This window comes from Herpailurus yagouaroundi, unplaced genomic scaffold (assembly GCF_014898765.1).
Source record: "Herpailurus yagouaroundi ecotype Mexico unplaced genomic scaffold, PumYag 183, whole genome shotgun sequence".
NCBI lineage: Eukaryota > Metazoa > Chordata > Mammalia > Carnivora > Felidae > Herpailurus > Herpailurus yagouaroundi.
In genome coordinates, this window is record NW_024412414.1 from 682,084 (window position 1) to 700,617 (window position 18,534).

Sequence of the window (18,534 nt, forward strand, 5' to 3'; positions counted from 1 at the left end):
CTCGCCGCAACCCCCGCAGTCTGCCCCCTCCCCAAGCCGAGCGGTCGGGATCGCTGGGGGGGAGGGGGGGCGGCGGTGGTCACCGCTGGAGGTGGGAAAGCAGGTTGTGTGAAACCTGCCAAGGTGGCCCTTCGTTTAGCGTCAGAACCTCTACCAATCCCTAAAGCCCCCCACTCCCGCCCCTCCGTGCTTCACACGCATTATCTCCGAAGTACAAAGGGTGACTGGCCCTGCAATTGCAGCTCCGAGACGCGTCCCGAGCCACCCCCTCCCACTTTCCAGCCAGAGCACCGCCCCAGGCCCCACCTCCACAGAAATGCTGGAGTGAAGCGGGGAGGGCTGCTCCGCAGGCGCGCCAGGGGACTCGGGTGCCCAGTTTTAGGGGGCGGGGTGGCCCGCGTCTCTCTGGCGCTGGCTCTGCGAGCTTGTCTCTCTGGGTGTCTAGGGCCATCTCTCGTCCTACCTTTGTGTGTGTTCGTGGGGATGGGAGGAGCTGTCCCCTTGGCCTAGGAGAGGGCTCCGGGAGTAAGAGGGTCCTCGGAAATCGGGTGGTGTCAGGGCTCTGAGCAGCGGTTTGTGCTTTTGCCATCGAAGGTCCCTCCCTTTAGGTACCTGTTCCCTGTTGCACGGACTAGCCCCACCTGCCACCCCGGGACTGCCCTGACTCCAGGAGTGGCTGTGCCCGCGCCTCTGTGTACAGAGTTCTTCTCGGGCTCCGGGGGCTGAGTTCCTTGGGAGCTGCTGTCGTTCCGGCTCCCGGCTCCAGAGCTCCTGAAGGACCTGCTGTTCCTATGCCTGGGTCAGAAGTGTCCCTAGGAGGGGCTGACCCTTTGCAGCAGCTATAGCTCTCTTCAGAGTCCCCCAGGCCGGACCGTCCCTGCTGGTTGTCTCTGGTTCTTGGGGCTTCCAGACTCAGACATCCTCAGGATGGCCGAACCTCTGCCCGAGTCTCTAGAGCTGTGCGCGCCCCTGGGGCGCCCGCCTGCGGGGGGCCTTTGTGCGCCCACGGCTCCCACACCGCGCCCACCCAGCCTCCCCGAGGGGCCGAAGAAGTTGGTGGCCGGCGGCCGACCCCCTCCCCAGGCCACACCAACTTTGCCGGGACAGTGTGCAGGAGATGCGAGCGGCCCTTACCCGATCCGGAGGTAGACCATGCCCAGGCTGAGAAAGAGGTGGCCCAGGCAGCGCCGCGCTTTCCGGTTCATAGTCCCCGCTGGCCGCCGGGGCCGCGGGCCGGGCAGTGCTGATCCCGCGGGCCGGCCCCGGCGGGGCTATCAACATAGCCCGCCCGGGAGGCGCGGGCCGAGGCGTCCCCGGGGCCGTCTGTCCGTGCGCCCGTCCGCGCGCTCGGCGCCTGAGCCTCGCCGGGAGCGCGGGAGCCACGGAGCGGGAGGAGGGAGGGAGGAGCGAGCGCAGCGCGGGGCGACGCCGGGCAGCGCGCGAGCGGCCGGTGCAAGTGTGTGAGGCGCGGGGAGTGCGGGGGCGCTGCTGCCGCCCGCCCCCGCCCCTCCCTCCCTCCCTCCTTTCTCCTGTCCCTCCCCCACCCCCTCCCCCGCCCGCCTCCCCGGAGCGCCCGCCCCGCACCCCAGAGCCCGCGGGACAGGGCCGCCAGCTCCAAGCGCGCGCTCACGCCTTGCCCCACGCGCTCCCGCGGCGCCCCCTCCCGGCTCCGGGGCGTCGAGCCGGGCAGGGGGCTGTGGAAGTCAGTTCGACCCCCACGCGTCGCTACTTCGCAAGTTGCAGGTCGAGCTGGCGCCCTGGGACTGCCCCTCGGGTTGAGAGGATCGAGGCGCGACCGAAAACCCCCGCACCCTGGCTCGCCTCCTCGTCCTCCCCGCCCGGTGGAACGCTCAGAGCTGGGGGGCGGGGTGTTAGGTGGCACCCCGGTTCCCCCTCTCCCCAGGCTTCCGAGCCCAGCTTCAGGGGAGGGCGCCCCCTTCCGCGGAGCGGGGATAACTGATTCAGCATATTCCTCCCCGACCCCTGTCTATTAGAGAGGGTGCGGCGGGTGGGTGCCCAGGTAGGGCAGCTTCTTCTGGAATGCCGCTCCTAGCGGACTGTCGGAGTCGGGCGGAGGCCAGGATGCCGGGCACGAGACCCGGGCGTGGGCCTCCGGAGCCGCCCGAGGGCGCCAGGCTCCGCTGGCCGCTCAGCACGCGCTCGCGGCGACACCTGGCGGGCGCGGTGGGCGCTGTTAGCTCCTCCTAGTTCCCTGAAACTGGGTGCTCGGAGCCTTCCAGCTGAGCAGAAATGCTGATCCCTTCCTATGATGTACACCCCAGAGTCCAGTTGAGCTAGAGGCTGGTGGACTCACGTTTCAGCTGAAGAAACTGAGGCTCGGAGACGCGAAGGTATTTTCCCAAAGTCAGCAGCTAGTGAGTGGGAGAGGCAGATTGGAAACACAGCCCCCACCCCCCACTCTAACCACCACCACGCCAGACCTGCCTATCGTTCAGAATTGCTTTTCTAAATCTTCCCTGAAAACCGCTGTTCATGCATTCATTCACATTCCGCAAATGTCTATGCCAGGCATCATGGCAGGGTCGTGGATACAAGGAACACGAAGGACAAGGGACCTTCTTTCTTGGAGCTAGTGAGGGAGACAGACCAGAGAGAGGTAAACACATAATTTCAGACATCACAGCTTCCTGTGATGTGAAGATAATATAAAACAGAATGATGAGGGAGACAACACTGGGTGCCTAGGGATTATTTGAGATCTGAGCAGGTGGTGTTTGAGTTGAGAGCTGAAGGAGGCAGGATCTGGGGTCCCAGCACTTCAAGAAGGAGGACAGCAGTGCAGAAGGCTGGAGGTGGGCATGAGCACCAGGAGGGGAAGTGGGGCTCTGCTCAAGAAAGAGAAAGAAGGCCAGTGGGATGGAAGGGAGGAGATCGGGGTACACAGATCCCACAGAGCTGTGTAGGCATGTCAAGGAGCTTAGATTTTAAGGGGAAGTTCAGTGGGAAGACATTGGAGGGATATGAAGAAGGATGACTCATCTCATTTGTGTGTTCAAAAGCTCCCCTTGGCTGCCCTGTGGAAAATCCACTAGTGGGGGAAGGGTAGGGCTGGGCAAAGTGAAGCCAGGCAGACCAGAGAGAAGACTACCCCATGGTCCAGGTATGAGACACTGGTGGTTTTAAAACACGACCACACAATTATTCCATGTGCCTCCCATTGAGAGGTGGGCTGTCTGCTCTCCCTGCTTAAATCTGGGTGGCCGTATGTGTGGCAGAAGTGATGCCACAAGACTTGCCACAGGCTAGGTCATAAGAGGCAGTGTAGCTTCTGCTTGTTAGCTGGAACACTCCTGCCGGAGCCCTGAGCCACCATGGAAGGGGTCTGGAGGCTGCCATGATGTGAGGAAGCTCAGGCATCGACAGAGGCCACATGTGGGTGTTCTAGTCCACAGTCCCAGCTGTGTTCAGCGTCGGAGTCCTCCCAGCCCAGGTGCCAGACATGTGGATGATTCCAACCTGCAGCCACCAAGTCATCCCTGCCTTTGAGTCTTTCTGGCTGAGGCACCGTGGACAGGGGCTTCTGTGGCCATCCCTGATGTGCCCTGTCTAAATCCCCAAGCCCCATAATTTGGGAGTAGAATAAAATGATTGTTTTATGCCATTCTTTGGGGTAGGGTGCTTGTTACACAGCAATTGTAACTGAAACAACTAAGGTGGAAGGGGAGTGTGCAGGGAGAATGGAGGATGCTGGGCCTGGGCCACAAGAAGGTCTGACAGGACTTGGAAAGGCCTGGCCGAGAGAGGGGCAGGGAAGGGACAGAGTGGAGAGAGGGATGAACAGTGAGCCCCTAGGATGGCTGGAGTCCTGGATGGATGAAGGCAGTCATGAGTGATAGTGGGGGAGGGGGATTGGAGTAGCTAAGGGCTCAGGAGGAAAGTCACAGAGTCTGTCCTGGCCATGTTTTTCCTCCTGTACTCCTCCTCCTCCTCTCCTACCCTCAGATGCAGTCAGTGATGAGCTCTGAGCAGTCTTCCTCCAAAGCATCACCTAAATGTGTCCTTTCTTTTCTATATGCATTGTCATTCTCTTAGACAAAAGATTCACTCGTGTCACAAGTGTTGGGGGACACTCATGATCAGGATGTTGGGGTAAGTGCTGCGGACATAGCAGTGGATCAAATGAATCCAGTGTCTGCCCTCCTGGAGCAACTCTTCTGAGGGCTGATTTGATTATCAGTCACACTGGTGGCACTTACTATGTACCAAGCACTGTCACCAAGAACTGTAGCACATTGACTCATTTATTTTTTTTTTAATTTTTTTTAACGTTTATTTATTTTTGAGACAGAGACAGAGCATGAACGGGGGAGGGACAGAGAGAGAGGGAGACACAGAATCGGAAGCAGGCTCCAGGCTCTGAGCCATCAGCCCAGAGCCCGACGCGGGGCTCAAACTCACGGACCGCGAGATCGTGACCTGAGCCGAAGTCGGACGCTCAAGCGACTGAGCCACCCAGGCGCCCCCACATTGACTCATTTAATCCTCTTATAATACTATGAGGTAGGTACTATTCTTATTTGTTAATATTTTTGTTATAATCATAATTATCATCATTTTATAGTATGGGTAAAATGAGTCATGGAGGGATGAAATAAAATCCCAAACTCCACAGCTACCACGTGGCAGAATTGGGATTTGAATTTACGGAGTTTTGACTTCAGCATCTGCTCTTAATCCTTCAATTATGCCTCCCATCTAATGGAAAAGAGAGACGTGGGCCACTGCAATAGGAAAAAAAAAAAGTTTTAGGCATCAAGATGGGGAATGCAAGGACTGTGGGAACACAGAGAAGAGGGCTCCAAATGGGTGGGTCAGGGAAGGCTTCCTGGAGGAAGTGTTCCTAAACGGGGATCCAGAAAGAATGAGTTGGGGTTCACCGGGCAGAGTTTTTGAAGCCAGAGGAAGCAGGGCTCACTAAGGTCTGGTGAATGAATGGAGCATCAGAGGGAATGGGGGTAGAGAGGGAGTCTGGGGACATAGGGTATATTAATAAGTTTGGGCTTTATCATAAAGGGAAGCAGGGGTGTCATACGGTCAGATTTATGCTTCAGAAGGTTCATGGCAGCTGTTATGCGGTATTGAGAGAAGGGGGCAGGGCATGGGGACAGGAGGTGTCACAGACATGCAGGGCAGAAGAGGTCCAGCCCACACAAGGGTGGTGGCAGATGGTAAGGAGACAAGCGGATGGATTTGAGAGCTGGTCTGAAGGCAGAATAGACAGAATGATGCATCTCCAAGGACAAGATTCTGCCCTGGAGGCACTGTGGCTGGTGAGGACAACACAGAGATGGGACAGGGAGGAACAGGTGATGACCTTGGTTTTGGAGACGCTGAGTTTGATGTGCCTGTAGGTCACTGAAGGGGCAGTTGAGTGAGTGTGCTGGGCACTCAGGAGGGAGTGTGTGGACTTTTGAGGGTGATGGTCTCCAGAGTTGGATGTGGGCAGTCCTTCAAACCAAGGCATGGGTGAGACGTCAGAGAGGCCAAGAAGGCTGAGTGAGGACAGCCCAGCACAGAGCCCCAGTTCAGCACGATTTAAAGAACCAACTGGGCGGGGGCGTAGGGAGAAAAGCAGCCAGAAGCAAGTGAAGAAGACTGCCGGAGTGGGCAGGAAATTACTCAAAGAGCTAGAGAAGGAGCAAGTAGTTTTCAGGATCAGAGCTTGTAGGAGAAGCAAGGACTGAAAAGGGTCCAAACTCAACTCGAACATCCAAAGATCTTTACAGTCTGACTGAAAATCACCTTTCCAGCCCCTACTTTTCCCAAATCCCGTGACCGTATCACAAAAAATTAGCAGGTTGCCACTAATGTTTACAAAATGGAAACAGACCAGAAAATAATAGGGCACTGTACATAATAAGGCTCCGATGTGTGTGTGTGTGTGTGTGTGTGTGTGTGTGTGTGTGTGTGTGTATCGTAGGTTGTAATAAAAAAAAAAAAGTTGAGATTGTTACTCCATCCTGTTATCCCCTTTCATATGTCTGGAATGCCTTTCCCCCTCCTTTTCCAACCTGGCTGATTCCTCTCATCCTTCAAGGCCCTCCCAAAGTGAACTCATCTGAAGAGCCTTCCCTGGTTAACTTTGCCTCTGTCCTAGGCACTTAGTCTCTTTCTCATTCATCCATCCATCCATCCATCCATCCACCAAACATTCACTGAAGATCAAAGTGTGCCAGGCCCCATGCTGGGTATGGGATACAGCAGTAAACACATTTTTTCTCTTTGTGCTCCATGGCCCCTGAGCTGATCCTGGCAGAGTCCTTCCTCCCAGAAGGATGGCTGGGCTCACGTGCCTCCCTTTTCCATTAGAACCTGAGATCTTAGCAGACAGGACCCTCTCTCCTGCATCTCTGTATCCCCAGCATTGATTGAGGACCATGGCTTGATAAAAAAGACCACAGACTTTGGGATCGAGAAGGCCTGGGTCTGAATTCTAGCTCTGCCACTTAATAGCTGCAAAATCCAGGGCAGTTTCTTAAAAAATGTATTCTAAGAGTTGTTGGGCTTTCACTGAGGCTAAAAATCTTTCATTTGACTGACACCTTCCCCAGAGGGAACTGTATCTGATTCATTGCAAGACCCCAGACCAGCTGTGACTAACTGCTTCATGACTCAGTGAGACCTACTGCAGAAAGTTCTTCTTTGACAGAGCTATGCTAACCAAGAGGTTTTCTCCCCATTTGGCGCTTTCTGCTTGGATCAAGGGAAAAGGGTGTCTCTACAGCAGATGCTGCTCCTTTTTTAGCCTGCCAAGCATGCCTGGGGCAGGGGCACAGAGGGCCTTGGCCTTTGGCTCCCCCTGCTGGATGCAGAAGGAGAGGCTGCTTGGGTCCCCAGGACCGCATTATTAGGAACATGCATGGAGCACTGCTAGTTCTGGACTGGTTCAAATCTGGCTCCACTCTGTTATCTCCATGACCTTAGGCAAGTTACTTAAATTCTCCTTGCTTCAGTTCCCTCATCTGTAAACTGGGGATTGTAACAGTTTCTGCCTTGTAGGGTTGTTGTGAGGTTTGAGACGCTACACGTCAAGTGCTTATGATGCTGCCTGGAACACAGCGAGTACCACGTGTGCAACTGTAACATTAAACTAATGAAAAGGCCACAACCACTGCTTGGTGCCACCACTGATCCAGATAGGATGTCCACGTTTAAAACAGTCTCCATCATCGGATTCCCAGGGTTGGGATAGTAGAGTCTTCCCATTCGTATTTGTTTCTTTTGTTTCTTTGTTTGTGCTTCTAAGACAACCTCAGCAACAGAAACCAGAGAAAAAGCCTGGAGCTGTTGGGAGCAACTGGAAGCAGCAGCGATTCCCGTGAAGCAGGCCCCCAGTGATCGGCATCTGGGAAAGGCTGTTGGAAAAGTGTGTGGGTTTTTTAGCATGAGGGAATACTGGGACCATGGGGCATGAGGCAGCTCTTCTATGGAAGCCAAGAGAATGAGGTTCTCCCCTCGGTTTTGTCACTACCCTGTGTGGCTTTGAGAAAGTCCCTGAAATGTCACTCCTCACCTTCCCAGACCCACTCTAAAGTAGCCTCACCTTCAGCCGCCTGCCCTCCCTTCACCTATCTCCTCCCTTCACAGCACTGGCCTCTTCATGGACCCTGCTTTTATTCTCACTGTTTCTTTCTTGTCTGTCTCCTCATGCTGGGGAGGGAGGGGTTTCCACGAGGTTAGGGGCCAGTGTAGGGTCCTGTTCACCATCATAGTGCAGTCTTTTTTTTTTTTTTTTAATGTTTATTTACATTTGAGAGAGAGACAGAGAGTGCGCGAGCAGGGGAGGAGCAGAGAGAGAGACAGAGACAGAATCTGAAGCAGGCTCCAGGCTCCGAGCTGTCAGCACAGAGCCCAATGCGGGGCTCGAATTCACGAACCATGAGAACATGACCTGAGCCAAGTCAGATGCTCAACCGACCGAGCCTCGCAGGTGCCCCCACAGTGCACTCCTAATAAGGAGTGTGAGAGAAAGTGGCTTGGTGGGGCCTCTCAGCTAGTGCGGCCAGAGCAGACCTCTCGGCTGAGAACCGAATGACACGCTTTGAGATGCAGTCCCCTCCTCCAGAAGCCATCCCTGGCACATTCCTCCACCAGGACCATTATTCTTCATGGGCCCCGCGCTGGCCCCCATCACAGCAGCCAGCTTGCTGTATCACCTTCGCCTGTGTGCTGGTGTGCCCCCCTCACCTGGCGCGAGCACTTCCAGAAGAGGGTGCACAGAGGCCGCGCTCCAGCAAAGCTCCCTGGACCCAGGGCCGACCAGCCCCTGTGGAGCCCCGGGTCGGGGGGAGAGGTGGAGGAGCCGGCAAGAAGGTTGCAGAAGCCTGCAGACTTCATTCTGTAGATGTGGGAAACCGCCCACGTCCCCTGTGTCTGAGCAGGGCGGTGACCCAGTGTGGGTGTTCGAGAGTGAGGCGGGCCTCTGTTGTCTTGTAGCTGCCCCGTGTCCAGCCCCCTCGTGACTGTCACCCTGGCTCCACTTGGGGGGGCCCCCGCTGTGCGTCAGGCTGGTGAGTGTGCTGCAGCCTTTCCCATGGAAGCTCCGCCTCCTCCACCTGCTTGGGGCTGCCCACCTCCAGGCCCGCTCTCCCGGGATGGGGGCAAGTGGGACGAGAAGGGGGGCGTTCACAGGCCACATTCCCATGGCCAGGAAGCAGCCCCAACACAGAGACCGCCCACCTGGTACAGTAAGGACAGGGTCCCTCCCTCTGAGCTCTGACGGCATTCACCATTTACTGAGCACCCGCCATGTGCCAGGCTCCATTTCTTTGCCCCCTGGAAACACTCTTCTCCCAGGTAGTTTTATCAGTGGTCCCTTACTTCATGCGAGCAGCCCCTGCCCATTCATCCTGTCCCTTCTCAGCACTCCACACACATCTTACCCTGGCTTTATTTAGCTTCCTAGCATTTCTTGCCACTCTCCAATTTTACAGGATGTATTTCTTTGCTGACTCATTTCTACCTGTTTTCCTGGCTGCCCTGTTAGCCCTAGGAGGGAGGTATTTGTCACTTCGCTGCTGCATTTCCGAGAAAGATGGCTGGCAAATAATCGGCCCTCATGGATGATTGTTGGGTAAATGAATAATCGAATGGGTGTCATTTACCCCTCGTAACCACCTCATTCTCCAGAAGAGGAAACTGAGATGTTGAGAGGTTCAGTTGGTTGTCCAGCAACTCGCTGAGTGTCTGGCACCCAGAGAGTGCTTAATAAAAGTTAACCGTCAATTTCCTTTCTGTCTCCATGTCTCCCCACCCTGCTAACAACGGGGGCCTCTACTCTGGTTTCATCTCCATCCCAGCCCTCCCACTGCTACGCACTAAGTCCATTCACCCCAGGTCAGTGATTCAGTGCTTAACACAGGGGGGCCAGGATGAATAGGGCTGAAGCACCCCGACTGGGAGGAGCTGGAACATGGGCATGCAGGCTGGAAAAGCAGCACCTCACTCCTCCTGCTGCCAGAGTCCCGTTAGCTGCTCGGCTGGGCGGCAAACCCAAAGGCCAGTTTGCAAATTTGAGGCAGAGCCCGAAGAGTGCAAAGAGACTGTCCGTCCCATAGATGGCGAGACTGAATCCAAAAGCAGGTACTAGAGGCTCCCAAGACATGGCCGGTTAGGGGAAGAGTCAGATGTGAAAGGCCGCTGAGGCTGCTGGGGCAGACCCAGCCTTGAGCCTCGGCTCAGCCACTTGCTTTGTGATCTTAGGAAAATAATTAGCCTCTCTCAGCCTCAGCTACCTCCTCTGTAAAACGGGGAGGATAATGGTGCTACCTCTGAGTCACATGAAATCATGTACGTAAAGCATTTATCAGAGTATCTGGCATATATCATGCACTCAACATATGACAGGTATTTGATGATGATGATGATGACGATGACAATGGTCATGACATATATTGGAACCCAGCCTTTAGGACCAGAAGGAATCTTAAAGGTCATCTGTGCCAGTGTTTCTCAAACTTCTTCATCCATCAGAATGACTTGGTTACAAATACAGATGCCCAGGTCCCCTCCAGATCAAGCAGGGCCTCCTGGCAGAGGTAGGAGTCGTTCTTCTGCTTCTAAGGAGCTCCCCAGCTACCAACCATGTCTGGCTTCATCGGAGCAGAGTCTGTTGAGGATCCAAATACTAGTGCAGTGCACAGACCCATGGGCTGGGAGGCAGAAGTCAGATTGAGTCGGCCTCTGACGGACTTACTCCGGAATCCTGGGCAAGCCCTCTGCCCTCTCTGAGATCCATCCTTCCCGTCTGTACCTTCAGCAGTTTGGGCAAGTCAAGCGCCTCATCCAGAAGCAAGCATAAGACCCGAGGCCTGGCTTGCCGTTATACGTCTAGAGCCTGGTGGTTTTGCTGGTGAGACTCCGGGTCCACACAGGGAGCATGTGGAGAGGGAAGATGGTCGCCATCTGAGCTCCCTGCTTTGGAGAGGCCAGTTGGCAGGCTCCCATTTCAAATCCCATCTCGGCGTGTGACCTTGAGTGAGCAGCTTAGCTCTGAGGCTCTGTTTTCTCATCCTGAAGGTAGAGATGCTCCTCCTCACGGTATAAGGTCTCTGAGAGGTCACTTTGGCAATGCATCTGGAGCTAGTGGGCCTTCTTAGATACACGAGTGCTCCAGCCACACGGGGCCTGGCTGATCACTGGCCAGCTGACCACAGGCTCCTGGTCACCTTGGGAGGACGGTGCTTATCACAATTCCACCCCCAAGGTCTTCCTCAGGATAATCTGTCCCGGGTGATTCATCTCGTGGGTTGGGCCCTTCCTCTCAGGCCTGAAATATCTCCCTCCCTTCACCATTCCTGGGTCAGGCCTGTGACCCCTGCCATGTGACTTCCTCTGGGGACTGGCCCTGGGCTCCTGCCTGCCTGCCAGCCCTCCAGTCCCCGGCTAGTGACCCATTCTGGGCCTGACATATCAGGCAGGGCTCAGCTAGGGTGGAGGAAGCCCACAGCTTGTTGTGCTGGGGAAAAAGTGCATTCCCCACGTCCGGCCCTCACCCTGGCCCAGCCACACCTCTGCCTTCAGCAGGCTGGGCTTCCGCCGCACATCCTGGCCTAACCTGACCTGTTTATCACCCAGCTCCCACGTGGTGCCCTGCCCCTCAGGCACACACATTCCTAGGGAGGATTCTGGGCTGGCTGGAGCAGAGGGGTTGGCCAGTGTGCCTCACAACTTTATGGAAGTCACCCTTTTCTGGAGCCAAAGACAGCTCTTTGGAGAAGGTGAGGAGATGTGGACCCACATCCCAGCTCCACTGTGAACTTGCTGTGTAACTTTGGGCAAGTGAATCTACCTCTCCGGATCTTAGTTTACCTAATTTTAAGTAGAGAGAAAAATACCTCCATCTCCAGTTGTTGTGCGCTTTAAATAAAATACAGTCTTACTGATGTCTGTGCTTCACCTCCAACCAATTAAATCGGAATCTGAGGGATAGGTCCCAGGCATTGGATGCAGCCAGTGATGGAAACCGCTAGTGTGGAATAATTGTTAAGAGCCAAAGCTTTGGAGGAGACCAACATGAGTTTGGATTCTGGCCATGTTATATAAGTATGGACCCTTGAATAGATTATTAGCCTCTCAGAACCTCTGTTTACCTGCCCATAAGATCGGGATGACAGTACTTACTTCCCAGTGCTGTTATGAGAACTAAAAGGAGTAACACATATTATGCGCTTTGCACATGTGAGCACCCCAAGTGACCCATGTGAGGACAAGCACCTTGTCACTTCACCACTGTACCCACTACAGCTGGCTCTGTGCCAGAGTCACATTTGGCATTTCAAACAAATATATGAACGTAAGTGTTATCACCATAGGTTAAAAATCTATGAAGAAATATCATTTATCATGACCTGCCAGAATGAATAAAATTAAAAACAAGGAAACAACACATGTTGGCGAGGATGTGGAGAAAGGGGAACCGTCTTGCACTGTTGGTGGGCATGCAAACTGGTGCAGCCGCTCTGAAGTACGTGTGGAGATTCCTTAAAAAGTTAAAAATAGAACTACCCTATGATCCAGCAATTGCACTACTGGCTATTTACCCAAAGGCTACAAAAAGACAGATTTGAAGGGTCACATGCACCCCAGTGTTTATAGTAGTATCATCAACAATAGCCAAACTAGGGAGGGAGCCCAAAAGTCCATTGGCTGATGAACGGATAAAGATGTGGTATATATATGTATACATATTTATTAATTTTAAATAGAAAGAAATATATATAGAATGGAATATATATATATATATATGTCTGTCTATCTATCTATCTATCTATCTATCTATCTATCTATCTAGATACATAATGGAATATTACTCAGCCATCAAAAGGAATGACATCTTGCCATTTGCAACCACATGGATGGACCTAGAATGTATGATGCTAAGTGAAATAAGTCAGTCAGGGAAAGACAAATACCATATGATTTCACTCATATGTGGAATTTAAGAAAGAAAACAAATGAACCTGGGGGGAAGAGAAGAGAGGCAACCATAAAACACTCTTCACGACAGAGAACAAACTGAGGGCTGATGGAGGGGAGGTGGGTGGGGCATGGGCTAGATGGGCGATGAGTGTTAAGAAGGGCACTTGTTGTGATGAGCACTGGGTGTTCTATGGAAGTGATGGATCACTGAATTCTCCTGAAACTGATATAATACCTTATGTTACCTGGAATTTCGATAAAAACTGGAACAAAAAATAAACTAAACTAAAATAAAATAAGAAACATCAGTTATCATGAGACAAAGCTTCTGTCTTTTGACAGACTTAAAAACGTACAGATCCCAGCATCTGTTGCTGCTAGGAGTGGCCATGGCTCTGTGGCGGCCACTGAGATGTAGATGGAAGTCACAGGTTCTTCGTCCCTTGCGTTTTCCCCTCTTTGTGGTCCTCGGGCTGCCATCTCGAGAACGGCAGAATGAAAAACTAGAAGGATCCTGGGACTCACCGGCCTGGGTGAGCTGCCCTTGCAGCCCAGAAGGCAACTCTGGGCTTTCGTTTCTCCCCCAAGTGAAAAGAAGATAGACTTCTTGTTGTTTAGGCCTCTGGCTGGGGAATTTTTGTTTCTGATAGAAGGAAAACAGATGCTTTGGACCACCTCATTGTTCTACTGTTTTTCTTTTCTTTTCTTTTAATATGGAACACTTCGCGAATTTGTGTGTCACCCTTGCACAAGGGCCATGCTAATTTCTGTGCTGTTCCAACCTTAGTATATGTGCCCCCAAAGCGAGCACACTCATTTTTCTACTTTCTGTCCATAGTCATCAGACTCCAGATAAAGCTATGCCAAGAGGACCCACTAAGAGGGCTGAGGACTTCCTGGCACCACAGAAATCCCAGTCCTGAATGTGATCCCTTGGAGTAGAGCTAGCCATGGGTTCCTATCCACATTCCTCTGGCCTCCTCAGAAGGTTCAGAAAGAGGGCGTGCCTCCCCCATGCCCCCTAAAACTAAAACTCATGGCTCCCATTGCTCTCCTGAGCACTGTCTCTGAAGTCAGGCGAATATAGATGAGAATCTTGACTGTTGCACTGTTTTGCCATGGACAAAGTGTCTTCGAACAAGCCTGAGGTCACATTTGTCAGTGGGACTATGTCAACCAAGAGATACAGTTAGACAGGGAACTTGGAGGGAAAAGACAAAGTAACAGGACCAGAGGTAAGCAGTGCTTCCAAATAAACTCAGAACTAGGTCTAAACATCCAAGGGAAGGGAGGTGGCAGAGTAAATGTGATTATCACAGACCTTGGCATTATAAAAACAATAGCCCAGCAGCAGAATGTTGGGTGTGGGCAGGGAAGAGTGTGAGGGCCTTACTTTTCTCATCCTTCACGGTAGGGAAAAATAGAGCGGAGTGAAATGTGTAATTTAAAAAAAATACATGACTCCCAACTTCTTAATATTCTTCATAATCTTGGGGGGTCTTGTAGGAAATAATATCTGATATGGTAACAAACCAACGAGTAAAGTTAGAACTGCTTTTATTTCCATTAAATTCTTTTTCTTTCGTTAAATTCAAAAATCAGTAAGCTCCATATGTTATTTTAAAATTTAGCATACAGAATAAGAAATAGGTGTACTGTGAAGAAGCATCATGAGCAAATGGAAAAGAGATGGATGATTGACTCAAAAAGATTTTTGGAAAACTACTTAGTGAAGAATAACTAAGCATTTAACTTACACCATAGTAAGGGGTTTATTAAAGATTTTGGTGTAAACAATAAAACTCTAAAACACTAGGTGAAAACAGATGTGTCTTTTAACTGGCATGAAGGTAAAAAGGTATCTTTTCTAAGATAAGATAAAGGCAATGAAAGAGATCACAAAGGAAAAAAATGATGTAATGAAGTTAAAATTTCTGTACATTATAAAAAGCAAACAAAACTATACACAAAATATTCAAGTACATATTCACTTAGGTAAAAATAATTTTGACTAGAGGTAGCTACCCTTGATACATAATAAAAGGCTCTAAAAATCACGATTACTCTAATAAAGAAGAACATGGGATAGCCAATTCTTGATTGAAAAAACATTAATTAGAACAAATATATAAAAAATCACCAAACTCAATCCTAGAGAAATAGGCAATAGAGCCACAATAAAACACTATTTATAATCTGTACACTTGACCAAATATACTTTAAATGTGAATTTTCAATACTCACTGAAACAGGTATTCATGAGGGGCACCTGGGTGGCTCAGTCCATTAAGCATCTGACTCTTGAATTTGGCTCAGGTCATGATCCCAGGGTCATGGGATCAAGCCCTGCATCGGGCTCCCTGCTGAGCATGGAGCCTGATTAAGATTCTCTCTCTCTCTCTCTCTCTCTCTCTCTCTCTCTCTCTCTCTCTCTGCCCCTCTCCCCCACCCCACGTGCTCCCACCCTCGCTCTCTCTCTCTAAAATAAAAACAAAACAAAACAAAAAAACAGGCACTCATGCATTATTTGTGAGGTTATAAATTAATACTAATTTTAGGAAAGCAAACTGAAAATCATCTCAAAAATATTCATAGTCCTTAAATAAGTAACCCTACTTCTAAAGATATAATCAGAGATAGGTTCACAGATATATGCATATGCAAAGATGTTTCCTGCAATGTTATTTATAACAGTGAGAATTAGCAATAATCAAAATGTCCAACTTTAGGTAAATAAGAGAATAAGTTATGATTTATAATTCATGAACTTGATAGAATATTATGCAGCCATTATAATGTTGCTTCCAAAGCATATTTAAAGACTTGGAGGGGAACCTGGGTGGCCTAGTCCTTTAAGTGTCTGACTTCAGCTCAGGTCAAGATCTATCAGTTCATGAGTTTGAGCCACGCGTGGGCTCTGTGCTGACAGCTCGGAGCCTGGAGCCTGCTTCGGATTCTGTGCGTTCCTCTCTCTCTGCCTCTCTCCCACTCATGCTCTGTGTGTCTCTCTCTCAAAAATAAGTAAACATTTGAAAAAAAAGATTTGGAAATTTTTCATTATTTAACATTATTTCATTATTCATTATAACATTATTTCATTATTTCATACTTAGTTAAATAAAAACTCAGGACTCAAGTTTATATTTGTAGTTGTTAAAATAAACATTACAAATGGAAATCAACAAAAAAATTAGCATACAGAGTGTGACCCCACTTTATAAAATTCTTTCGTTTCCTTCTTTCCTTTCTTCTACCCTCCCTACCTTCCTTCCACCCAAACTTTCTCCTTCCTTCTCTCCTTCTTCCCTCCTGCAATATATATGCCTAGAAGGATACCTGGAATGATGTTGCCTAATATTATTCCTGCATATCTGGGGTACTTGAATATATGTGATCCCCCCTCCCATTTTGGCAGTATTTTTTTGTATAGTGTGGATTCTTTACAAAGCATTTCGTATTTTTATAAGACAATAAAATCGCTTTCCAAAAAAATTAATCATACCTACCTCTGTAGGGTTCTCATGAGCATTGACTAAGATAACCAGGCAAGCACGCGGCACAGTGTGGGAAGCAGCTTTCTGAGACCGCCCCAAGATTCCTGCCTTGTGCTGGACATGCCCTGTACACGCAGCTCCTACCTAGAAGGTCCCCTTCCCTTTGGTAACTTTCTACTCATCCTTCAAAACCTACTCCAATGTGAAACAGGTCCTGACACCTATGCCCCATTAATCAGACTCCTTCTCCAGACACACAGACTCTGAGCAGGGACAGCTCAGACAGCAGAAAAGGTTAGAGAGTGCCTTCAAAAAGCAGCAGTGTCCAGGAGTGACTGCTCAGAAGTTTGGGGCACCTAAACCACCTGGGACAGCCCCGCTCCTGCTTTACCGACCCTTGTCTTCAAGCACCCCCCATTCCACTATCTCGCGGTATCCTTCCAACAACTGTTGTTACGCAAATTAGTAAATTCAGCTTCTGCAGCCTACAACTCAAGCCGCCAACTGTTTGCCGTTTTCCCGGCACCGAGTTCAAAGCTACTAAATGTTTCTGGAATGAATCTATCTCAGTCACACACAGAGTTGTTATAAGAGGCTATCCTTGCCCCAGGCCAACTTTCTAAAGGATGGGAAACGGGACTGACACCTGTGCAGCCTCTTTCTGAGCCGTCTTGGGCTGGAGGGCAGGGCGAGCGCAGACGGTTCCTGCTCGCTAAGGAGCTATGCCTACCTTAAGGAGAGGAAACGGATTCAGCGCGTCTAAGCGATGTGCTCAAACCACTGGGGCAAAGCAGAGAGCCAGGTCTTCTAAAACATGCCCAGTTTGGTCTTGAGTGCTCCCAGAGGATGCTGGGCCGGAGATCATCCTGCGTCCACACTCACTCAGCACATAGATGGCTTTTCACACGTGCTCACTGGCTCCCAAATCCTCCAAGTAGCCTCAGGAGAGCGGAATTTTCAACAGCTTCCTGGTGCAGATGGAGAGACGGAGACTCAGAGAGGGGAGGTGCCCCAAGTTCATCCAGTTGTGACATGGGAGGCCCTGGACGCGACGCCAAGTCCGCCAAACTCAGAACCGTCCCTCAGTCCGCGAGGCGACCGCGATGACGTAAACCCTGGGAGACCCTTTCGGGGTCACCTGGGACCAATTCCCCCAGAGCGGACCACCGGTAAGTGAGGACTTGGCAGGTGCACGGGCGTGCGGGGGAGCTTCGTAGGCGACTGAAGAAGGGAACGAGGTGTGCCCGGTGGAGCCGAGCTGCGCGCGACACAACCCGAGGTGGGCCTGGCCCGACCCAGCAGGCGGCCGCGTGACTAGCCCGGCGAAGGTGAGAAATTACGAGATTCCACTGGCTCAGAGGCTAAGCACGTGTGAGCCGAGCGAAGCCTCGAGCGGGGCCGAAAGGGGCCGAACGGGGGCCGAGCGGAGCCGAGAGAGGCCGAGTGGAGCCGACTGGTGCCCGGAGCGAGTCGGGTGGAGCCGAGTGGTGCCAGGAGGAGGCGAGCGTCAGCGCAGAGTCACGTGGAGCCCAGCGGGTGACAGGAACCAAGCCGAGTGGGTCGCGGCTAGCGGAGGCGATGGGAGCGTGCAGAGGTGAGGCTGCCCCGGAAATCCTGTAGCACATCGTCCCTGGACCCCTCCTTTCCAGGACCAATGGGAAAGCCGTGCACTCCGGTTTCCCGAGCCTGCGAAGTAGCTTCAGAGAGACTCTCTTCTTTGGTGGCCTCAGTTTCCCCCCTTGTACAATTAGGGTAATGGAGGGAGGCAGAAGACTCAGCCTTTCTTAAGCCCTCCCCCTCAGGGGATGATGCGGAGTTTTTATATTTTCTAGGGGGATTGAATGTTCCCTCTCTCGTTGGGGTTCGTCCTGGGGAACGTCACTTGAAAGACCGTTTTTCTGGAACCATAATTAAGCCTCATTTTCCGGGCGTGCGGTAGATGCCATAACCTGGAGGTCCAGAGGGTACATGTGTGACACCGCTGACACACGGTTAAGCCTTGCCTGGTCCCAAAGTCCAACATATTTACATGAAACAGGAGCTCTCTGGGGCCTGAGCAGTGAAGGAGTCACAGATGGGGAGAGGGTCTTTGCTCTTAGCAGGGCAACCTCGCTCAGCCTCCTTGTTTTCACCTGTAAGGTTAGGAGACTGATGCCTGCTGGTCAGGCTTGTGAGATGCCTTATTCTCACAAAGGTGCTTGGGGGGATGGATGGGGTAGGGGATCTGCACTTTGACAGTATTATCATGGCGTCTTTCTATTGTGACATGTGCCCCTTTCATTTTTTAAGAAGAACTCTTAAGGTTCTAGGCAGTGTGGATAGAGATGTGAGCACGTCAGCCAATAATCCCTGCTCGTGTTCCGTTAGAAGGCAGCTATTCCTATGATCTGGCCCAAGAATTCTGATAGTAAGCATAGGCTTGGACATGCTGACCCCATAAGCACCTGATGCCTTCTTGAAGCCCATGACTGTATGCCTGCACCTGAAGTGTTCTAAAACACACATCTGATCACCTCACTGAGGTGCTAACAGCCCTTCAGTGCCTGTGAAACACAGGCTTCCTTCAGGAGCTGGCCCCAGCCTGTTTCTCCATTGGCAT

At 51.4% G+C, this 18,534-nt stretch overlaps 1 protein-coding gene and 1 non-coding gene across 2 annotated transcripts in view; both read right to left on the reverse strand.

Moving 5' to 3' along the window:
* WNT7A (Wnt family member 7A) overlaps positions 1-1,446 on the reverse strand; it is a 63,005-nt gene extending 61,559 nt beyond the window's left edge. The window contains exon 1 of the mRNA XM_040491866.1: positions 1,135-1,446. Within this exon, the coding sequence (XP_040347800.1) occupies positions 1,135-1,205 (71 nt within the window). The 5' untranslated portion in view covers positions 1,206-1,446. The remainder of the gene's footprint in view (positions 1-1,134) is intronic.
* An 11,702-nt stretch (positions 1,447-13,148) lies between these two features.
* LOC121041402 (U6 spliceosomal RNA) lies at positions 13,149-13,252 on the reverse strand. The gene has a single exon (XR_005795722.1). It is a non-coding gene; the product is annotated as a U6 spliceosomal RNA (small nuclear RNA).
* Positions 13,253-18,534: the final 5,282 nt, after the last annotated feature.